We start from the raw sequence: 25,062 nt of genomic DNA on the forward strand, positions 1-25,062 counted from the left end.
AGATGATCATGGGAATCTGAAGACAGGCTGCGATAGATAAAAAACATGCTAGAGCCAGAACCACTATCACACAGTTTAGCACTGAATTATGTTGAACAAATTCTGCAAAATCTGTCTTGCTTTAGAGAACTATGCCAAGCACAGCCCACTTCTATGGCAGTCCAACTATCTCACCTTCCTAGAATCACTTTCCACAACTTGCCAGCTATCTGTCTCTTGCTATCAGACTTCAGAGAGTCACCACGATGGCTGACAGTCCCTAACCTTCTAGAGAGTATAAAGACAGAGAGTGTACACCAGTCAATGTATACCCAAAAGACATTCTTTTTGTGTGAAGAATGAAAGTAAAATGCACGTTGGAGATAAGGAACTAAAATCAGTTACTCCAATCAATCTGCCACGCTGTCACAAAAGTTTTCCTACCATCTATGAAGCTGTCATACAGGTTGTATTTGTCGGAGGGATCTCTCCAGTATTCATTTTCCTGCACCTGCATGGATTTATACACATGCACACACATACATACACACACATACACAAAAAGAGTAGTATCTGGTTGAATCTTACCCCAGACAGGTACTGGAAGAGGAATAAAATTAAATGGGTGCTTTTAAAGACCGAGAGAACCAGGTTTTGCAAGGCTTAGTGAGTACCTACCATTATGTGCTGCAGGCAGCGATGACAGCAGTGTGGCATCTACCTCTAGCACCACTTTCAACAAGCACATTTCACAGAAATACTGAGACAGAAATGAACAACAGGACCAAGTGCCTGATGGAGCATGCCTTGTGTAGTGAATTAAGTGCCACTCTACACTTTTCCACCCTGCCGTGGAGCGAATAGGGGTGAGGCACTCTCATCATCAAGAAACTGAAGGCGATATCTAATGTCCTGGGTGGGCAGAGCTCATAACTCAGAGCAAAACTGAAAGCAAATAAAATGACCATAAGCACTAATAATGGGATAAAGCAGGGGGGGGGGAAATGCACTATATAAGTCAATTTACATGCACGTGCACTCCCCCTGCAACTATACTGGCAATAAAAATTGCTGTTCCATCACAGGGACAGAAGCTGCTGCCAGGATCTTGAAATATTCTTTCAGACTTTCAAAGAAGTCTGAAGTCCGGCAAATACGATTAAGGGATTGGAGCATCTGTCATACAAGGACAGATTGAGAGAGCTAGGACTGTTCAGCCTAGAGAAGAGAAGACTTGGTGGGATCTTCCCAATCTGTATAAATACCTGATGGGGGGGGGGAATAAGAAGGATGAAGCCAGGCTCTTCTCAGTGATGCCCAGTGGAGAGGAGGCAAAGGCACAAATTAAAACACAGGAAATTCTATTCAAACGTAAGAAAACACTTTTTCTACTGTGAGCATGGTCAAACACTGGCACAGGTTGCCCAGAGAGTCTCCATCCCTGGAGATATTCAAAACCTGATTGGACACAGTCTTGAGCAACAAGCTGACTCTGCTCTGAGGAAGAGGGTGGAACTAGACTTCCTACCTCAACCATTCTGTGATTCTCTCAAAAATACTACTACACAGGTTCTGCTGTCCTGAATGAATTAGAAATCAATTGCTTGTAATTGTGCTCTTAACCCCTAGCTTTCCTTTACAAATTCTAGCAATTAGGATGGTGAAGAAAGCCTTCCTAAAGTAAACAGAGGATTACCCGCAATGTGAAGTTAGCGGCTTTTTGGCAGATGTAGGAAAACAACCACCACAGTAAGGGGTGAATTGTTCTAATTAACTCCATGGGTACATAGCTGGGAAGCTATACAAGGGCAATTTATATGCCAACATTTCATCGCTGATCACTTTAGCAGAAATCCTCAGGGCTTGTGCATTTCACAGTCCCCTAAGGCCTAAGGACATTTTCCAGGGTGACAGAAGTGCAAACAGTCCCCTACACAGAAATCAAACCCTCAAGGTGTCCTTTCATTTCTGCAGTGCAGTTAGAGTGGTCTCCGGGACAACATTAAGATAAGTTAAAAGTAGAAAGTCTGGCAGCAGGCTAAAAGAGACCAAGAAGGAAAACTGTCACTGGCACTTGTGAAGAAATGGAAACTATAATTGCATTCACTCTAACCTCATATTCAATTAAAGTCCTGACTTTCTTAACTAACCTAGTGATGATCCAAAATTCAGAGCTGGTTGCTGTAGATGGTTGCAGAAGTTTAGTTTGCTGCAGAGCACAGGAGACCAGAATCAAGCACAAATACTGCCAGAAAATAGTATATATGAAGGAGCATGTCTGCAGGTTGGACCAAAAGAGCTCTTGCTATCTACTTTCTAGATGGTTTAAGCCACACAATATTACAATATCAAGAGGTATACTGACCTTAAAGTGTCTTTAAAAAGGGATTAGGAGGGAAGACACATGCAAACTACTTCATACCAAAGAACACGGTATCTGTGCAACATGAACAGCTTGGTTATTTATCACGTTCAAGTTAAAAACCTAAACCCTCAGGAGGTATTTTTCAACTACAGTCACAGAAGAAAGTAAACAAGATTAAGTGTGGTCACAGCCAGTCAATCTCACACAAATGCTGAAATTTCACACGACTGAAATATATGGCCTTGCCTTCACCCTGCTCACATCCCAACATTCCCACAAACTCTTAGAAAAAAAAGGAGATTAGTTGACTACTTCCCCTGATCTGGCTTCACAATGTGGCCACACAAATATTAGTAGTGCTGTGTTGGACAATCTGCACAGATGAGGCCAAGGGAGCAGGTAGATTTTCCCCTTTAAGTATGTTAAAGTTACAGTGGAATTACTGCTCTAGAGAAAAGAAGTAGTAGGAGGGTGTCAGTGTGAACAGTAACAGGAGAAACGTGTCCATCTCCTGAATAGTCCTGTGGTTCCAAACATATGGAAATCTTTGTTACACATATTACCTTAGTTCAATAAACATAAATATGGGATAATGCCACTAATTATATCATCGATAAAAATACAGCTGACAGTACCAAAATCCAAAATTTTTGCACTATGTTTCCAATTTTCTACTGAACTAAGTATCATGCTACTGATTCAATATTGGCTTCTGGACATTTCTGAAGAGGAAGCATGACCTATCTGTCATCTTGCCGGTCAGTAAAGAGTGTGGAGACACAGTGACAGAAGGGGCTCTGATACATTTTCAGAAAGGTACTTGAGGACAGAAGCTTTATTGGCTTTATTTCATTGAAATAAATAACACCAGTAAATTTAGCTCTGGCACCAATGGACAAAATTAAAAAAGCCAGGGCTATTCATGGACTACAAATCCCCAAAACCTACATTCTCTAGTTCCAAAAGTCTATTTTAGCCATGTGACATTCACTTACCACAATCAAAATTACAGTTTTGCAAGTAGTAAATTTTCACTAAAAGATGGATTTTTATTTTTTATTTAATCCTCTACAGATGAGATTGTTTCAATATTTGGCACTGTCAATGTAAATGAAGGAGAATACCAGGTCCTTGGTGAACAGGAGAGAAAATAATGAAGTATTATTATACCACACACATATCTACATAGAGAAAAATACTCCCCAAAACTCTTTGCCAATATTAATGAACTGACCGGAAAAGGAATAGTGAATATCACTCATCTGGATTTCACGAAGGCAGGTTTGATTTACAGAATGAGTCAGTGAGATAGTGGAAAACTATTAAAACACATTAAAGATTGGCTAAGGGTCAGGAACACCAGCGTAAGATCAAGTTTTTAATTTATCTAGTGATCTGGACTGAACTATATAGTCTGACATAAAACTAAACTCTACTCTGTTAAAAGAAGAGTCTTACAAAACAGAAGATAAAAACGCCCTTTTAAAGCGACTGTTTGAAATTAAAACTTTCATTTCTTCTCCCTACATTTTGCTAGGCCAAATAAGGTCATTTTGCTATTCTTATAGGGGAAAGCTGAAATTATTGCCTTGTTTTGGATATGACTTTGTATTAGATATGACTTTGATACTATGGTAATTTTTGAGTGAAGTGTGTTTGATTAATGTGGACATCAATACCATTTTATTTCCATTTCTGAGTAAAAATGAGCTTATCTGGACAGTAATAGTAATTCAGGAAAGTATAATGTAACTACTACTAACTTTGTATGGTTATTAACATACAAAATACCTTAAAAAGGAATGGAAGTAGTTCCCCAAATCTATCCAATACTTTTGAACTACATACTATAGGAAACTACTTTCTTCTCTTCTCAGAATGTTAAGAATGCACCACAGATTATCAGGGAGTTACCATGACTTCTGCAGGGCTGTCGAGTCCCCTTCTGACAGCTGTTGGAGATTTCATTGTCATTTCCTTGGGTACCAGACTTAAAAGCTGCTGCATGAGAATCACTTCTCCTGCCTGTGATACTGCTGCTGATCAGGATTACTTCACCTTTACTTCAGGCCAAATCCACTGTTATGTCGTTATTTATTTAGGATTTTATTTCTCCAGTAAATGCCCTGATCAGTGCATTGCTCTCACATATCTTTTAATACGCCTTTCCTAATTATTTCATACTCCTTGGGGATCTTATATACTCAATGCCCTACAAAGAGTGCTCTTCCTCTTAAATACATGATCTTGCAATTATCTTATAAACTGGCTACAAAGAGAAGAGAAGTGGTTTGCACTGAGGAGGCCACTAAGCTGAAGTCTCAAGGACTGAACTTCGGACCAACCATACTTAAAAATCCTCTTTAATAGCTTCAATACAAAAACAACCCAGCATTGTATTAATGAAGGCAATATCATCAATATGCAGAAATTTCAGAGTATTAAAAAAATAATCTTGAGAACTAGAGTAACAAGTGAAACAATTCAAATTACAAGATCATATGCCTAGAAAGTAGGAACAAGAATTTATGTTGCATGCTGAAATCATCAGCTGAAATTGTAAAGGAAAAGAAAAACATGTTACTATTTGATTAGCAAATGAACTGAGATTCATCAGCATGTTGTAGTTACGACTGTGATCAAACAGGAAAGGCATTTCCAATATACATGTAGAAGATTGCATGCTGCTGAAAAAGTCATTGGTAAGATCTCCTGTAAAATAGCATATATAGTTCTGACTACTCATACTTGCAGAAATTATTTTCCCTAAACAGAGGCAGAAAAAGGCCTTGTTGGCCTGATCTCGGTCAGGAAATGGAAACCCTATCATACTAAAAGAGACTAAAAGACATTGGCTGGCTTACTTTTCCAAAATGAAGACAGGATTAGGGGGATGTAAGATGGCACATCAGATGGTGAATATCACAAGGGAGAAGAATTATCAAAGTTGAAGGACAGCATTGGTGAAACAACAAAAGTAGAACTTGCTATGAATAATTGCAGGCTGAAAAAAAGAGCGGTCCCAGCCCTTCAAAGGGGCGAGCTTCTGAAACAGTGTCCTCATACAAATAAGGATGACAGGTTTAAGGTGGATCTTGATAATGAATGAGATTATGTAATGTTGTTACCCATTATAGAAAAGAATTGAATTTGACACATGAGATATCTTACTGTCCTATGTTCCTGTCACTTTTCCCAATTCTTCTGCAGCTAGGGTGCCAAGAAGTCTGCAGACAGAAAGTTGGCAGGAGTCTGGGGATACAACCGCCCATATTGGTGCTCTCTTGGAAAGAAGCACTATGTACATGGGGTTCCACCAAGGCGACCCAGACCAACTGGCAGTGAAGGCTTCCTCATGCCACTCTGCCTGCCTGATTCAAGCCTGGTCACAGAGTCAGTACAAAGCAGCAGCTCAGACCCCATGCTTGCTCATCAGAATCTGCTAGCTGTGGTGACGGTGGCACGGAGTCGCATTTTTGGATATGGGGACTGCTTAATGAACACTCTTGCCATTAGCAGTTAATCCGCTTGGATTTTAGTTGATGACTTGAAGATGACACTGGACTGGGAATTTCCTGTCATTTTCTTATGCTGTTCTTTTCTACTTCTTACTATCCTGTTTCAGGGATGAAGTAACCCAAAACAAATTTCAAGTGAAGGCATATATACCATTTATCCATGGGACACCACATAAACATTTCCACAGCAGTTTCTGGTTTGTCCTGTTGGCCTTTACAATGGTTTGTTACTGTTCCTTTATGCTACTCGCTGCAGGGATAAAGTTTCTCCTGAGCTGTCCATAGGACTACATAGACTATTTCTTCTTGCAAAGCTAAAACTAGTAGGAAATCTACCTGTGGGTATTCTGCTGTTCTTTTACATGAATATCACATTTGTAATTGATTAAAAATTTAAATCACATTCCTGGTGCTACTGTGAAGTTGCACTTCAGGTCCAAGAATTTATTATGAGCCTGAGAAAAATCAACATATTTGGAATGATAGGGTTGTTCCAAAAATAAAAATGAAGCAGAAACTGGCACTTTCAATTTTCAGTATAGATGCTGCTATTACATATCAGAGTCTTATAATCACAGAGCAATATGTATTAGAATACACAGACCTATCAAGGTAATACTTATATTCCATAAGGCAGAATATGGGGCAGCATAAACATACAAAACCCAGTTCCCTCAGAAGCCGTTTTAACACTCCAGGATGTCCTAACCAACTAGATACTTTACATCTCTTAAGCAGAAGATTAAACATGTCACCAAAATCCATCCATGGTTTTAGCGGTCTCACTTAAAATGAAGTCTTACAGAGAATTAGAATTCTTATACATTCATCTTGGTATGATGTAAGAGTACTGCTGCTAGAGGCCATGTCCTCTGAGGTATCGAGCACCGCCTGAGGAGTCTAGAGCTCTTGTCCTTCATCTGGGTATATGAATATTCCATGTTATGCCAAGGTCAAAAGCCAGGATTGAAGTGCTAACCTGGTTTACGTTTTAATACTTAAAAGCACCACACCTGATCTGGTTGTCCTCACCCCCAGTTACAAAATCCACTACCTCCTTGCAAAAGCGCAGCTGAGGCTAACCTGAAGACCCTTGTCCTCATGCTACAAATTTTCTTCTTCTTCCTGCTACGCATATTTACCCTTAGACAACATCTAGCTCTTAACCTCATCTACCACTTCATGAGCTGTCAAATGACTATTCAAGCATTAAAAAAAATGAAGGGTCTGTTAAGTTGTAAATTAAATGACAGTCTATAGCTGAAAATTAGCAGTAACGTGCCCAAAACTTTATTGATTGCTAAGAAAAGGTGAATAACCTCCCCTACAGCTGGCTGTGTAATTACTGACCTTTAGAACCCAAGAGCTATTAATTTAAGAACAGATAGCAGCGAACTAGCAAACGAGTTATTTTGCAACAGGACAGTAAAGGCACGTATCAAGTTTTTGCATGTGTTCAGTGCCACCTTGAATAGTATTGTTACAGGCTCATATTTTCCATTTTATTGCAGAATGTAACCCAAGCTACATCTAGACGTAAAATGCCTGTCAACCAGTTCAGAAGATCAGTGGGAATGTACCCACAGATACTGAGGCCTTTCAGGACATTTTAAGAACTCCGCATCCTTCCAAAAAGTTTCTAAATTATTGTTAAAGGCAGGAAAAAATTGTATTGCCAAGCTCAGCCACTCTGATACATGTACTGCAAACATTTAATCTGTAGTCTGAGAGATGGAGATGGAAATGGCCAGTAACAGGAGAATAGCAGACAGTAATCCGACATCAGTAAAGTTCCTTAACATATGGGAGACACACACCAAAAAACCCCACCTCTGTTAATACTGCTGAGTTTAATCTGTTATGGACCCTTGTGCAATTCATGGAAACAGTAATTTAAAGACTATTAATACAAATGCTTCGGCAATATTTAACTTTTTTCTTCTTAATAATAAGCACTTACTGTGATGGAGAGATAGTTCCTTTTTGACAAAGCAGACTACATTTTAAGAGCACTGGTCAGGTGGTGGAGTTTACAGTAAGAAAATTTTTAAAAGATCTATTAACTGGAAGTAATGGAAGAAAAAGGTATCTGACCTGGTGCAGCTGTCCTTCCATGAAGAGTAGTTTCATTAGGCAGGAGATCTTTTGAGTTGGAAGTGAATGGTGATTGTCTAAATGTGTCTTCAGAAAAGAAAGGGCTACAGGAAAAAATAAGGCATCTTTTTGTAAACAAAACAGCGGTTAATGGAAGAAGTAAATACAATTTTTTGACCCTAACAGCTTAATATTATAACAAATACCATCTTGTTAAAAGCCCTGCTTCATTTACAGAATTCATGCTGAAAGATATGCAGCCTGTGAGGCAAGGTGTGGAGAAGAGGCATGCTTTGGTAAAATTGTATCCAAGAGTGAAAACTGAAGTCCTTCCAAAAGGCTTTTAACTACATTTCAACATCTCAGATTTCTATATCACAATACACTACAGATCATTCAAATTAATGCTTCAAAAATTTGTATTCTACTGTCCAAAACTTTGTATTCTACTGTCAGAACTGGGGAGGGCAATTAGGAAATGTGGAAAATATTATTATTTAATAATCTAAGGTATATAGTAATTATTTTTAAAACAAAACTTTTCAAATTTTAGGTTAAGATGCTGAACAGTTCTCTTTTGACACAGTGTTCCATGAATGAAATTAACTCCATGAGTTTGATTTTTAAAGCAGAAAACAATTCATGTAAACTAACTGAATGGTTACTTCCCAAAGAGTATTAAGTGCAAAAATTATCAGCTACTTGACTCCAAAAAGCATAGCATGCTTTGGTTTTAATTAACAGGCAGTGAAAAGTCAATTTCAATAGTGAATTGGCATTTCTGTTGAAGTATTTTGGTTTCTGCTCAATTACAGATCCTAACAGAAGCAAGAATTCTGTCTCTACAGTACAGACACGCATCAGTAAGAGGTACATCAAAATATTCAAAATGGAAAAGGATAGTCTTTCTCAGAAAACTGTTTTCTAAGGCAGTGTATTCCATCTCCACATAAACTATCAATTTCTTCTAAGCAAAATGAGAATTACATGAACTCTGATCTCTCTTATATTGAGAATCCTTAACAGGCTGGTGCATAGTAGGTGTTTTAAAGGTACAGGACAGGAGGCCAGCTCATTTCTGCAGCCTGTTCTTATTCAGTAATAAAATCCAAGAACCTTTTCAGGATAAAGAATGTACTATGAGGTCTTACGAAGCATTGCATAGCGGGTAGTCCAGACCCAGAAAGTATCTGCCAGCAGCACCAACCAAGTTGACCCTACCAGTTGAGGTACCCAAGGTGTCAATCTAAACAATGACACTTGCGTAAGTCTCCCCTCATACAGTTTTTCTACAGAGAGTGAACAATACTGAGTCACTTGAATTCTTAGTCAGATCTCTTCTGCATTTGGGAAACTTGTTGGTAATTAGTTAACTTGATCATGTAACCCTTTTGGCAATCACATTATTTACTTTTTTATTAAGATTTTTGGCCATTATTCGTTTTGTGCTGTTCCATATGTGACAGTTAATGGGATATTTGGGTATTTCTACAAAAGTCTGAACATAACCATAAACACAGTCAACATTAGGTTGTGCTGAAGGGTAAGGCATGAAGCTGCCCCAAACCTGAACAGTTCAGTGTATGCAGATAGCTGAACAACGCATAATACTCAAGAAAACAAGTGATCAGGATAAAGCAAAACAGCTCCAGCCCACATGTGCAAAACTTTACTTTTTCCAAGACTCACACTCCCATGCAGGGGTGACATAATATAAAACAGACTGACGCTGTACACAAATATGGCATCATTTATTGCAACATTCCTCTCACTGGTTTAGTAATGATTTGAAAGAAAAACACCAATAAAAAAAGTTTTATTACTGTTGTAACTCTTCAAGATCTTGTAATCTGCTCAGGTTTCCATGTTGGCCTTCCTGCTTGTGCATTAGATTCAGTCACTGGGACACTGCTCGTTGCTGTTTTTAAGCAAAATGGATGATGCAGAACTTATCTATTTCAGGCTAGCCCATATATCATGAGCAAGTTGCTGTTGAAGACTGCATTGCGTTGTGTCCCAAGGATTTCCCTCTCCGCCATCGGCCTCTGGTGAATTACAGAACCATCCTTGGATACCTCTTTTCTGCCTTCCTCTAGAATGGCAGCTGAGTCTCTTCAGTGCTGGCCCTATTATTATTTTTATTTCAGCAGCTATGTCCTCCAATTCCCAGTGCAAAGTACGGAGGGAGAAGCTCCTGCTTCATAGTAAGGAACTACATAAATCATTCTCAATCACTGTGCAAAGTCCCTTCTGATGAAGATTAAGCTTTAAGATTTTTTTTTTCTGGCTGCACTTTTCCAGTTTTATGGCTACACACTTCTCTAGATGAAAGAAACTTATCTTGGCATCTTATGCTGGCGTACTCTCTTCCAGATCATTTGCTTCTCCACTTTCTGTCTTCGTAGCACAGATGGCAGGCTCTACCATCTCACTCAACCATTGAACTGTGAGGAATCCTTGCCAGTTTTGGCTGCTTAAGCGAAGTCATATGGAAGTATATGCTCACAATGTCCAGGAATATTCACAGGAGGAACAGCAACAGATAGGCAACAGTTAGAAATGTTAATACGGGATAAGACAGCAAAAAGTGCTAGCGTACCCCACCCTGCCGGGCTTTGCTGATTTAAGACTCTCACCAATGACACAGCTTAATCTCTGCTCCCCAGCTACTCACAAAGGGGACAACACTGACCTCACCTTGGCTCTCTGCAGCTGTCAGCAAACTTCACATAACAACTGTGATTCAAAGGCCTTTCTGTCATTACTCCAGATCTAGGCTGGTGAGCCAAACTGCAACACAACACATTTTCTTAATGCAGTCGGAGTGCCTCTATCCTCCACTGGCTGCTCCATCACATTCTATTTTTGAGAAGGCATCATACCCTTACCAGTAAAGACTTCCAGCTGTTTGTCTGGTTTTGGGTGGGGTTTTTTTGGCAAAGTCTTTCAAGTCAATCTGTTTGAACTTGCAGGATTTAGTAGACTGACTCACTTCCCCTTAAGAAGCTCTTCTCATTCATGTCTTCTTCTGTTGATAGATAGGTAAGATAAGAAAACCATCCAGAAGAATTGAATCAGGCACTCAGCATTTCATGCCCTGATGGGTAGCAGCCATTATCAGGACTTCTCAGTAAAACTTACTGCAAGTTTGACAACAGCCAACCGTGCTACTCTCTTAAAAGTTGGCAGCCAGAAGAAGGTGAAGTTATCTTTGAACTGTCCTCAACCTTTCCAGTTTGAATTATCTTTGATAGATCCAAAAGTAGCTCTGGATTCTCACACCAGTCCTGCCGGTAACATCATGACACACTGAAATCTATTTTCAACTGACTATTTGTCACCCCGTGCCTGCCATGCACACTGGATGGTTAATGAGTAGTTGGACAATATGTGCATTTATCTCCATATGTATGTCTCAGGCTTATGCTTTTTAAGTAGTCATGGGAAGGCTATGCAGGCTGCATATTCCACAAATTCCCAAACTAGCAAATATGGGAAGCATTCACAGTAGCCAGAAGTTAAAAGCTCAATTTAATTATCTTTCAACTTGTAACTTCAAAAAGTCCCTAATGTACATTTACTGAGCTAGTCAGTTTATTAAAAACAAAATATTTATTTATTACAGTTACCATGAATGAATGGGATAGGCCTAGGAATTTAGGAACAACATATTTTAGATATCTTTTCTTCTGCAACTGAAATGCTTTTTAATTTCTGTCTGGACAAAGTTGTCTTAGTTAGCAGGCACTGAACACGCTGGGAACTTCTGTAGAAGGGGCTGCAGAGGCACAGAAGGTCTTACTCTGTGTCTGAAGGAATTCTTTGTCACTTCTGTGTGCTCAAGTCTCCAACACATCCACATTGATTAGGGAACTTCCAGGTAGGAAATAAATGTACCCTTGCCAATTCCTGCCTACTCGTCACCATGGGCTCCCAAGTTTTTACCAATTCTAGGTGCCACTTATTACACAAGAGCTTTGAATTTTCTCATAGGGACACCTCACTTTGCTGCTCACGTATATGTAAACAACTCATGGGCTTGTTCCCAGCCACAATACTGTAAAGTGCATATTTCTTTAACAGCATGTGCTCTAATTGGATCATATTTTTAATTCCTGGATGATTTCATTTATTGTACTAATGTGACCATAATCTTTAATAAATGCTTCATTAGCATTTTCGTACAGTCTGACTTAAAAATTCATCTCTAGAAGGCATTGAGATGATAAAAATACTAAACTGAAATTTTATTAAAGAAATCCAAGTTTGACAGAAGACTGAATCAAAATCACCTCTTCTTACATTGGTCCATGTCTTAAAATCCAGTTGTCAGCCTGTTCTTCCCTCAAGCACTGCAAGCACTATGCAGTTTCTTTTAAGTTTCATTTTTTGTAGAAAAAATAATTCTTAAAATGATGTGTGAATACTTGATCAGAATAGAAAAGTCATTTTGGCCCAAAGGCCTTTTGTCTCATGAACTCTAAGCAATCAGATCTATAGGTGTAATTTTTCAGATACAGGTTACATTACTCATGAAAATATCTTACAGTTGTAATATCAGGTCACATTTGCAGAAGATTGGCACATTTGAGTTCACAAGGCAAAATGAAGCAATGCCATTTACGCTACAGGTTTGCAGGTAACAATGGACTGTACTTACCTGGCTGTAGTTCTGATGGCGTTATCTTTATTGTGGTTGTGCTCTTTGCTCACCTTTTCTGCAGAGGAACGTACAAGGGTTTTTGTGATTAGCATATATCATATTTTCCCTAACAGGTTTTATTCAGCAGAACTATTTTAATGCTTTCTGATAACAGCATAATCCAGAGTAATTTAGGGTAAATGGTTACAGCATGATTAGAGAATGGGCATGACTTTATTTAAACTAACACCCAAAAAATTTTTTCAGCTTCATATTTCAGTGTTAGTGCATAAGCCCATATGCAAAATGTGCAATACAAGCATTCATTAAACACAGTACTGATATTGTTGCCTTTATGTAATAGCTGAGGTTCACCCTCTTTGACAAGAGAAATGGACAGTGCAGCCCCAGGAGCATTGCATGCTGCAGCCACTGGCCACTTATGCCAGTAACTGCCACCTATGGGTTCCCCTATACTCCAAGGCCTGGATCAACCAGTTGTCACAAATTATTTAATTAGCTTTCAAAAATACAGGAGTTGAACTCCAGCTTTTCCAGTTCAGTTCAAATATTGTGAACCTGACCTGACTGTCACATGCTCTAAAGCATATGCTAACTATGGGGGACATTTGGTAAGGCGCTTGCGTTCCAAGTGTGAGGGTAGAAGGGCTCTAACTCCTATTATTTTTCAGCCTTAGCAATCTCACACTTTCATTGCACCTTAATGGTTATACACAACCTCTTTTTGTTCTTTAAATTAAACGATCAACTATTTCCACTGCTTTTACCTGATAACTGGAAGAGCAGCTCGGATGCCATCTTTACTGATATATCTTGGCTGAATAGACTTCTTTCTGGGAGCACACGACCTTCTGGTGCCTTCTGTATGTGTTCACTAATGTCTCGCCCTAATAAAGTGCTGTAGCCAACATTTTGGCTGGGTTGGCTGGGTGACACTGAAGCCTGCGAATCATGAATGTCAACTTCCATTGGTTCTTCCTTTATCTTTACCATCTGGGTTTCCTTGTAACTCTCAGCTGCAAATATGTATTTCAAAAAAAAAAACCACAAGGGCCACAATTATTTAATTAGGCTACAGTTTTTCAGAGTAGTCAAAGCAGGAATCACAATTACAAAGTTATAAAATAATTTGTATACCGTATCACTGCAAATGGTAAGGGAAGCAAGCAGATGACTGCTACAGTATTCTTCTGGGGGTTATCAATAGAAGCAATCTCTTGAAAATAATTTTTCAAACTAGAGAGCAGAAAACAGTTGTATATTTGTAAATATGAGAGTTATATCACTTTCTATGAATACTGGGTGATCACACACCAGTTAGTGAAGCTTTGTTTTCATTAAATGAAGTTGCAACTACACAGCAGCTCTCCAAAGATGGGCACTGAAGACCTCTTACAAACTCTAAATTACTCTTTATCAGCAGGACTACCAGCACAGTCAGAAGTATTGCTATAGGGATGGGGTGGGGGAAGAAACCTCATCTGCTCCTCTTCTGCTCTCTTTCTCTGTTATGGAAAATTCCAGACAACTATGTGAAGAACTCGTTTGTTATATCTGCATATGCTTTCAAGATGAGAGAACTATTCTGGGGCCCATGCTTTTCTAAAGCCTGATTTTGTAACAAGCACAGATACTTCCTCATACGTTACAAGGTCCAATAACCTTAATGACCAGTTTCCATAAGCCCATATCCTTCCCTCCTTGCTTTCCTCTCTGGTGTGCTGGGTCTAGCAAACAAAACCATAGCCTAGAAGCCAATTTGTAGTTCACTTTCTACACTTGAGATTCCACAGGTGTTGCTGAATGCTCTGGTTTGGCTGCAAGGTAAGTGATCATTTTTTTCTTCAGAATAAAAGCTCTGAAAGCTCAAAATCAAGGCTCCAAGGTAATTTGCTTACAACACCCCAAATACCTATCCAGCCCTTTTGATTCAGACTTTCTGCTGTGAAAAGAGAAGTTGAAGACCTGTAGAATTTATTCCCAATTTAGTTTTGGAGAAAGATGATGAGGTTTTTAATGATTTTCATTCAGAGTGCTCCTGAAAGGACTATCATGGCAGAACTGCCCAACTAGGTGTTGCCTCTGCTGGCTGCATGCTGACCAGACACTCTGGAAACAGGCAGCCTAAGACAGGCAATATGCCTGAGAGAATCAAGAAAATAAATAAATACATGAACACAGTTAAATATCAGATGGGCCATCTAGGTGAGGAATCATTCCAACAAAAAAACGTACGTGGGATTTATTAATTTTGCCTAAACCTGCACATGTACTGGTACTAGCCAAGACACTGAAAACCTTAAGGAAAATCTGCTGCTGTTTACTCATGATTAGCACATGCTCTAAATTGTCGCCTATGTAGCCTCCACAGCTGGAGTCAAGGGAAAGCGTGAGTTTGAATTGCTCAGACTTCATGAGCCAAAGGAGGAAAAGGCAACCCTAGCACCCAGCAAAAGAGGCCATGGTAGAGAGTAGGGACAGGCACACTGCAGCACACAGAGCCAGAGAAGCAGAGAGCTTAGATGCTGAGTGGATTAGAACCTGAGAGAGCAGTCTGGCCCTTGTCCAGACTGCGAGGGGGCAGGATCAGATCTATGACCGTGGGCCAGCTTGTTAACTGGTTGCAGACAGGGGCTGGCCATCCTGATAGCATCAGGTCACTGACACAGGCAGTCTGCACAATGAGTATCCTCACATGGAAGTTTCTTTGTCATCTGTCAAATTTTACTAGTTAGAAGGCTCTGGTGTTAAAAATAAATAAACAAATACCAGTTCGTAAAAAAAAGTCCAAACACAAACAGTGTTTTCTACTAACTTTGGGTCACAGAGAAGAAAAGGCGGGGGGAATCCACTAACTTCACTGGATAAATGAATCTGTTGCTGCTCTCTGTTTTTCCCTTCCTCTCTAATTCATACGATTGTGTCAGCCTCACAGATTTTATTCCAAGCGTGAATATTTCAAGCACCACCAGGCCTTTTGTTTTCAATTACCCAGTATTACAATGAATCTCAGAGGCACCAAAACATGGTTTGGTTATCCCTGATAACATCCTCAAGATAGTCAACTGATTGGTGTCATCTTGTAGTCTCTAGCCAAAGACAAACAGAATCCCTTCAGCATGAAGGCATACGCATTCCACCTAAAATTAAACTGATGTTTGTCACCAAGTCCTTTTTCCTTCCCCTGGTTTCTCCCTCTCCCCACGTTCCGGTTGTTCTTAAGTGGAGAAAAAGTGGCTTTACTGCCTACAGCTCTTTAAAAAAAAAAATCGAAACCAGGAGATAAAAGCCACTTGGATATGTTCCAGGAACGATTTACATGAAGTGCTTTCAATCCTTTCTTATGACATTTCTTGACCTTTAAAAGAAACCTATAAACATTGATAAAAATCTTTACCGTCTACGATCCACCAGATACATTTCAGACTTTGGAAATTTTCATAGTGAATTCTTAACTGAAGACAAGTTAGAAATATCATATAATGCCTTTTTTTGTCCTGTTAAGCAAATTTTTCTCTTTTTTTATTTTTTTTTTATTTAAAGCTTCCATTAGCCTATTATTATAAAACCACAGAACATTGCATCTGTGCTGAAAAGTGTAAAAATAGCATTCCGTGCATTGAAAGTGAACTCAGAACAGCAAAGGAACACATCAGGTAACACTGTCAATCAAAAGCTCAGGTAACTCCACAAACAAATGAGTTCTTCAGATGTCTGACAGACCGAGCTCTGCACCCAGCTGCCAAATTTAGGTGCAGAGTCAAGCTGACCTTTGCTGCTCTCTGTGCTTTTAAAATATTCTTTCTATTTCTGTTCCTGCTCCACACAGTTTAATTCCCTGTCCTGCAAACACTTTTGAATCAAACAGATACGATCCCAACTAAGGCAAGAGTCAAGCAATACTGATGACCTTCTCTCCCTCACAATCAGCTAGCACTCAAATTGCCCTAACTAAATTTACATATTTGATCATTTCCTTTGACCTTTATCTTCCCAGCTGCACCCTTCTGATCTGACAGAATGTCCCTGCTGAACATGAATCCTGTCATACTCTGATTCCCAGAAACACACACACACAGAAGGCTGAAGGAGGGTCTCTATGATAATTTTACAAGAGCTAAAGAAAGGGAAACACAGTCAGTCTGCCCCATGAACAGCAATCACAGGCATACAACCCAGCTGTGCTAGATCTTGTGCTAGCGAAAGACTGTAATTAAGGTTATGCCCATACCCATCTCACCATACAGGCAGTCAAACTGTAACTTCCTGAAGATTATTTTCACTTTTGTGCTACAGACTGTTCATTTGTGAAGTAACGTGATACCCCTTATTTCCTTACTTAGGTATCTCACATGGTCATAGTGCAGCTAAAGTTTTTCAAGTTAAGGACTAGTACACCAAAAGGTCTCCTGGTTCAAATAATTAAAATCATGATAGCTTTGGCTTTTTTCCACTTTTGCATTTCCCCTTGAGTAGATGGGCTAGGTTAAATAAACTGCAATGTATCAGAATACAAAGTTAGCGTATGAGAGTAAATTTTCTTCATGCCAGATTTTTATAAAAGTACAGACATCTAATACCTAGCAAAAATCAGCAGGGAATGAAGACTCAAGCAGCTTTAAAGTATCCAGATTGTGATCTCCGAAACATGGTTTGCTATTCATTCAAAACTAACCTGGATGAAGCTCAGAACAACAGCACAGCAGTGAACATTGCTCATCTGGCAGAAGATGAACTAAATCACCTAATATGCCTTTTTCTGCTGTTAACTTTGTGATACAGAAACAGCTTAACAAAATAAGAGAAAATTATTGCATACATGGATGTACTACCATCAAGCCACAGGGATGCTGTTTCTTTACAGAGCAGTATAACTTTTAATCAGCTGATCTACAAAAGCCTCAATGAACTTCATCCTATTCACAAGAAGGGAGACAATTTTCCACATCAGATATGAAAAATGCAGCATCGGACAGGCTTGTTCCAGGAGAAAGCAATTCCTTCCACAACTTTCAGGTTCTCTGGCATTCACAAGTGCAAGGCATCGCAAAGTAGTGGTACTTGCTAAAAAACCCCAAACACAACAGAAACATAGAACAATACTTGTGCTACCTAAAGGCTCAGGGTACAGCATTCATCCCTGAAGGCCTGACAGTGTCACCTTAAGAAGGTGTAGCAGTAAGAGTGCCTCTGAAATTTAGTCTTAGACAATGCCTCTCTACAGCCTAGGACAGAGATTGCCAAGTTTTAGAAAGAGATTATTCAAGCTTCTTCTCTGAGAAAGTTGGGACTGCCACAATCCAACCAAAGTTGTGCACAAGTCAGCAATGGGCCCTTGGGGCAACCAGGGCCAACCATATTCTGGGCTGTATTATCAAACCTGTAGCCATCAGGCAAAAAGAGGAGATTCTTATCCTCTATTCTGCACTTGTGAGACTGCATTTAGAGTACTGTACCCCAGCTGGGGCTTCCCAGTACAGGACTGACACTGACATCCTGGAGCATGTGAACTGGAAGGCTACCAAGATAGTTAGGGGGCTGCTGCAAGACATCAGAAGAGATCAGCTAAGAGAACTGGGTTTGTTCAGCCTTAAGAAAACAACATTAAGGGGACATTTTATTGCTGACGACAACTTTCTAAAGTATGAAGGGAAGGTATAGTGAAGCTAGAGTCAGACTTCTCTCAGAAATGCACAATGATAGCATTAGAGTCGACAGACAAGTTGGAACATGGGAAATTCTGTTTATATATACAGAAAAAAAATTCACTGTCAGGATGGTGAAACACTGGCACACATTGCTGAGAGAGGTTGGGTTCTCCATTCCTGGACACATTCAACACTTAACAAGACCTGCAGCAGCCTGATCTTGTTGGACCTGCTTTGAGCAAGAGTTTGGATTAGATGAACCCTGGACGTCCCCTCCAAACTAAATTATCCCATGAATCATTGGCACTAGATCAGATCAGCTGCAGGTTTATCTAGCAGAATTTTCAAAACGTCCAAGCAAGGGAAAGCTACAGCATCCTTGGGTAACACTTGTTCTAGTGCTACACTAGAAATTTTTCTTAATGTCCACTCTGAACGTTCCAAGCTGCAGCTGGTAGCTGTCGCCCCTTATTTACCATCTACCACTACAGAAAAGAGTTTGAATCCACTGCTTTTCTAAGCTTCCTTCAACTAGTTGCATGCTGCTATTAAATCTGCCTTTAGTCCCTCCTCTGCCAGAATGAACAGGCCCATTTCCTTCAATGCTTCCTTGTAGGTCATGAGCCCTAGACCCTTAATCAGGTCTGCTGCTTTCCTCTAGACCACCTACTAATTCTCAACAGCCCTTTTGAACCAGGGAGCCTAAAACCGGTACAGTATTCCACATGCAGGAACTAGAAAGGTTAAGGAGCATCAGGGAATCTGAGAAAGATATAGACTGGTGGAACCAGGCTCTGCCCTCCCTGAAACAGAAACAGGAACAGTCACCAGAAAAAAAACAAACCACCAAGATCAAGGGAATCCTGTATCCTCCCCCCACCAGGCTGAAGGCAGTAGCTTAAAAGAGAGGAGTGAATGGAGGCAAGTCCATGCTCCAGGCGGCAGGCAAACCCCCTCTTTGCCCACCTCGCCTTCCCAGGTGCCTCTGTACAACAGGTATGAGGCTCTGGATGTAGGCCAGTCAATGGATGATGTGGATGACGGTCTATCTACACCAGAGGTTTTGCCAAGATCAGAAAGGCCTAGCCCCTGTATCACGACCACCTCCACAAGGAAGAAAAAAACTGGTTATAGTTGTAGGCAACCCCCTTCTGAGGGGAACAGAGGGTCCAATATGCCGGACAGACCCTCCTCTTAGGGAAGTCCGCTGCCTCCCTGGGGCCCAGATTAAGGACATCACCGGGAAACTCCCTAGCCTGGTACAGCCCTTGCACTATTACCCACTGCTGCTCTTCCATATGGGCGGTGATGAAGCTGCAACGCATAGTCCAAGGGTGATCAAAGAGACTTCAGGGCCTTGGGAGGGTTGGCAAGGGGATCTGGAGCACGGGTTATTTTTTCCTCTCTCGTTCCAGTTGCAGGCAGCAACACTGGAAGAAACAGACGGACCCAGTCTGTTAATGCATGGCTCCGTGGATGGTGTCACCACCACAACTGTGGGGTTTTCAATGATGGGATGGCCTACACAGCACCAGGCCTGCTGGTGTCAGATGGGATTCACCCTTCTCAAAGCGGGGAGAGGGTCTTTGCCCAGGAGCTAGCGGGGCTCATTGACAGAGCTTTAAAGTGAACTTGAAGGGTGAAGGGGATAATATCAGGCTCGCCCGTGACAAGCTGCGGGATGACACGCCAAGGTTAGAGGGATGGGACTACTGAGGGCCCTCAGCCTGTTGCTCTGAGCCGTGCTAGGTACACTGGAGCACACTTGAAGTCTTACGGAGATGAGCCAAGGGCTCCTGAGGTAATAGGAGCCAAGAGGGAAACACCAGTGAAATACCTCAAAGGAACTACGGAGTCTTCCTCTAAGAAGGTGACATGGCCGACAGCCCAGCTGAAGTGCCTCTACACCAATGCACGCAGCACGGGCAACAAACAGGAGGAGCTGGAAGCCACCATGCTGCTAGAAAGCTACGACCTAGTTGCCATTACTGAAACTTGGTGGGACAAATTCCACGACTGGAGTACGGCTATCAATGGCTACAGGCTGTTCAGAAGGGCCAGGCGAGGAAGGAGGGGTTGCTCTCTACATCAAGAAATGGGTAGCATGAAGAGCTGTCTCTGAAGAATAGCCGCGAGCAGGTTGAAAGCTTATGGATAAGAATTAGAGACCAAGGCAACAAAGGGAACCTTGTGGTTAGTGTTGTCTACAGGCTGCCTGATCAAAGGGAGCCTATTGACAAAGCCTTCTTACTCCAGCTACAGGAGGCATCGTGCTCGCAGGCTCTCGTCCTGCTGGGGCACTTCAAACACCCCAACATCTGCTGGAAAAGTAGCACGGCAAGCTGTAGGCAATTCAGGAGACTCCTGGAATGCACTGAGGATAACTTCTTAAGCCAGGTAATAGACAGCCCTGCCAGAGGGGATGCAATAGTGGACCTACTGGTCACCAACACAAGTGAGCTAATTGGTGACATCAAGATTGGAGGCAGCCTGGGCTGCAGTGACCATGCTCTCGTGGAGTTCACAATCCTGAGGGATATAGGTCAGGTGAAGAGTACAGTCAGGACCCTGAATTTTAGAAAAGCAAACTTCCAGCTCTTCAAGGAGTCAGTCAACAGGACCCTGTGGGAAACTGCCCTCAGGGACAAGGAAGCAGAACAGAGCTGACAGATCTTTAAGGACACTTTCCATAGTGTGCAAGAGCTCTCAATCCCAGGTGTAAGAAACCAGGAAGGGAAGGCAAGAGACCAGTGTGGCTGAGTGGAGACCTGCTGGTCAAACTAAAAGGCAAGAAGGAAATGCACAGGCAGTGGAAGCAGGGACAGGTATCCTGGGAAGAGTATAGGGACGCTGCCCAGTTGTGTAGGGATGGGGTGAGGAAGGCCAAGGCGCAGCTGGAGCTGAACTCACGGGACTCAAAGAATAATAATAAGGAAGTGCTTCTACAGGTATGTGATCCAGCAAAGAAAGGTCAAAGAAAGCGTATCCCCCCGATGAACAAGACTGGCAAACCGGTAACAATGGACAAGGAGAAGGCTGAGGTACTCAACAAATCTTTTGCCTCAGTCTTCACTGGCAACCTCTCTTCCCACACCTCTCGAGTGGATGGACCACAAGATGGGGACTGGGGGAAGCAAAGCCCCTCCCACTGTAAGAGAAGATCAGGTTCATGACCCCCTGAGGAACCTGAACATACATGTCTATGGGACCTGACGAGATGCATCCCAGAGTCCTGAGGGAACTGGCTGATGTAGTTGCGAAGCCACTCTCCATGATATTTGAAAAGTCATGGCAGTCAGGTGAAGTCCCTGGTGACTGGAACAAGGGAAACATTGCACCCATTTTTAAAAAGGGTAGAAAGGAAGAGCCTGGGAACTACCAACCCGTCAGCCTCACCTCTATGCCTGCGAAGATCATGGAACAGATCCTCCTAAAAGCTATGCTAAGGCACATGGAGGACAGGGAGGTAATTTGAGACAGCCAGCATGGCTTCACCAAGGGCAAGTTCTGCCTGAGCAACCTCGTGGCCTTCTATGACAGAGTGACTATGTCAGTGGACAAGGGAAGAGCTACCGGTGTTGTCCATCTGGAATTCTATAAGGCCTTTGACACAGTCCCCCACAACATCCTTCTCCCTAAATTGGAGAGATATGGATTTGATGGGTGGACTGTTCGGTGGATGAGGAAATGATTGGGTGGTCGCATCCAGAGGATAGTGGTCAACGGCTCAATGTCCAGATGGAGATCAGTGACAAGTGGTGTCCCTCAGGGGTCCGTACTGGGACCAATACTGTTTAGTATATTCATCAGTGACATAGACAGTGGGATTGAGTGCGCTCTCAGCAAATTTGCAGACAACGCCAAGCTGAGTGGTGCGGTTGACACACCTGAGGGACAGGATGACATCCACACAGACCTGGACAAGCTTGAGAAGTGGGCCCATGTGAACCTCATGAGGTTCAACAAGGCTAAGTGCAAAGTCCTGCACTGGGGACAGGGCAACCCCCAGTATCAATACAGGCTGGGGAATGAAGGGATTGAGAGCAGCCCCGTGGAGAAAGACTTAGGGGTACTGGTGGATGAAAAGCTGGACATGAGCCAGCAGTGTGGGCTCACAGCCCAGAAAGCCAACCATATCCCGGGCTGCATCAAAAGAAGCGTGGCCAGAAGGTTGAAGGAGGTGATTCTGCCCCTCTGCTCTGCTGAGACCCCACCTGGAGTACTGCGTCCAGCTCTGGACCCCTCAGCACAGGAAAGACATGGACCTGTTGGAGTGGGTCCAGAGGATGGCCACAAAAATGGTCAGAGGGATGGAATACCTCTCCTATGAAAACAGGCTGAGAGAGTTGGGGTTGTTCAGCCTGGAGAAGAGAAGGCTCCAGGGAGACCTTATTGCAGCCTTTCAGTACTTAAAGGGGGCTTATAAGAAAAATGGGGACAAAGGTTTTAGCAGGGCCTGTTGTGCTAGGACAAGGGGTAACAGTTTTAAACTAAAAAAGGGTAGATTTAGACTAGATATAAGGAAGAAATTTTTTACAATGAGAGTGGTGAAACACTGGAACAGGTTGCCCAGAATGGTGGTAAATGCCCCTTCCCTGGAAACATTCAAGGTCAGATTGGATGGGGCTCTGAGCAACCTGATCAGATGTCCCTGCTCATTGCAGGGAGGTTGGACTAGATGACCTTTAAAGGTGCCTTCCAATCCAAAGTATTCTACATTTCTATGCAGCACTCACCTGCTCTAGAGGAAACACACTGAACATGCTTCTTCTAATGCAGCACAGTCTGCTTTTCGTTTTATTTGAGATGAAAGTCAAAATCAGGTGCACAGATTTAATAAAAAACCTAAGTCATGTAGTAAATATTGGTTTTGCTGAAACAATAGCTGTCCAATGACTTTCCATTGCTGAAATCAAATGAATCCTTGTTAAATCATTCATGCTTCTTCCCACAATTTTATTTAAAACTTCATCCTGCAACTAAAATTCTAAGTTTCTCATATTTGCTGAAATGCCTATCAGCTTTACAAATCAACTTTATGAATCAACTTAGAAAAGAAAGCCTTTCCCATATGTCTCATAAATTGGACTCATGTACTAGTTTTCACAATCAAACAGACAGGGGTAACTAGCGGGTCAACTTGTACTGACTTCAAAAGCTTTCAGTATGGAGAATCAGGCACTTTGTTACGCTAATTGTTCTGATTTGCTAGAAATAAACATGCCCTAAAACAGCTTAAATAAAACCTTGGAGGTAGGGAACAGTTGGCGAGCCCTGAAGGTTCTGCTACAGAGACACAACAAGTAACATCTGACATTCCCTAGGGCGCTGTGCTTGATGCTTTATTTTGCTAGTATTTTTTTCAAACTGCTGTTTTATATAAGACAATGTCAATGGGCCTTGAATCAATGCAACAGGATCCTGCATTAAAAAAAATAAATCATAAAATGGCTCATATTTGTTAAAGTGGAACCTCTGAACTTCCATGTTACAGAATTTTGCAACTACAGTCTTAGTTTCACAAAAATGCAAGCCAACCAAAAAAAAAAAAAAAAAAGAGCAAATTAAAGCAATAGACTAATTTGAGTTGTGATACGCATCTGCTGCTCCTTCCATGTAAATGGTAGGATTATGGTACTTACCCGAAAGACCCAACTTGCAGAACACAGCCAACCCCTCAAAACATAGATCAAGAAGAATTTGATAAGAAGTATACACGTGCAGTGAATTGTTATTTTACAACATATTCCAGTCTATGCAAGTCTTCCAGTTCAAGAAAATTCTAGTCTGCATTTCTCCAGCAAGCTGTACCTTTGCAGAGAGCCTGGCTCCAGTTCTTCTATCTTTACAAGCTGACTCTCCAAAGGCAAGGGGGACTGCAAGAGGCCCTTCTGCAAATACTGTGCAACCATAATCCCCTGACACTTTTGACAAAAATTGACGTGCCCACTTTCCATAGCTTTGTGGCCACTCCCACCTGGCTGAACATCGTCAAGGAACAGCAGTGAAGTGAAGGATTGGGAGTGTGTGTGTGTGTGTTTAAACTCTTTAGTGACAATTCCTAAAAAGTAAAAGTAAAATAAATCCAGAACACCAACAGAAGTATATTTGAACTACAGACAATATGATTTCTTGTTATTTCAAATTATCTTTTAAATTATCATAGTTTTCATTAAATGACAAAATTACCCTGACATGGAAAAAAGGAAGAAAATGAATTACAGTAACTTAAAGGTATAGTATAGCATCTACTGAACTAAAAGTCAGTCTCTGTTATAAGGTACTTGTTTTTCTGTGATTTTTGTTGTTTTGTTTTTTTGTTTGTTTTTTTTTTAAGATCTATGGGGGGGGGGGAAACAACATAGACTTTGCAGACTTCCATACTTCCCACCCTATACTTCTCCTGTGAATGGGCAGTATTTTTTTCACATTTTTCCTGCTTTGGGGTTTAGACATTAATGTTATCATGAAACATGGCAAAACCCATCAACAGGTAAGAATCCATTACTAGCTGAGTTCTTCTGGGATTATGTGATTATGCAGATGTCACAGAAAAGCTTATTAAACTGAATGAACGTACCATGGCCTGATACTAACTTCATGTAGTACAGCATTGGCAGGAGAGTCTCAAAATCTTGAAAAAAAATCTGGAACGTGACACATTGCAATAATAAATCTAGCTATCTAGAAACTTGTATCTTTTTCTGTACTGTAATTAAAACACAGCTTCACTCTAACCATTCACAATCAATTTCACATTTCTGTTGGTTAAAAAAAAAACAAACAAAAAACCCA

General features: G+C 41.2%; 1 protein-coding gene across 1 annotated transcript in view; it reads right to left on the reverse strand.

Annotated features, from left to right (window-relative positions):
- ZNF827 (zinc finger protein 827) overlaps positions 1 to 25,062 on the reverse strand; it is a 92,323-nt gene that overhangs the window by 23,763 nt on the left and 43,498 nt on the right. Inside the window, exons 8-10 of the mRNA XM_010576329.1 lie at positions 13,387 to 13,635; positions 12,617 to 12,674; positions 7,957 to 8,060 (exon numbers count right to left, since the gene is read on the reverse strand). Of these exons, the coding sequence (XP_010574631.1) occupies positions 7,957 to 8,060; positions 12,617 to 12,674; positions 13,387 to 13,635 (411 nt within the window). The remainder of the gene's footprint in view (positions 1 to 7,956; positions 8,061 to 12,616; positions 12,675 to 13,386; positions 13,636 to 25,062) is intronic.

Source organism: Haliaeetus leucocephalus, unplaced genomic scaffold (genome assembly GCF_000737465.1).
Source record: "Haliaeetus leucocephalus isolate CR32 unplaced genomic scaffold, Haliaeetus_leucocephalus-4.0 Scaffold21, whole genome shotgun sequence".
In the NCBI taxonomy this organism is placed as follows: Eukaryota; Metazoa; Chordata; class Aves; order Accipitriformes; family Accipitridae; genus Haliaeetus; species Haliaeetus leucocephalus.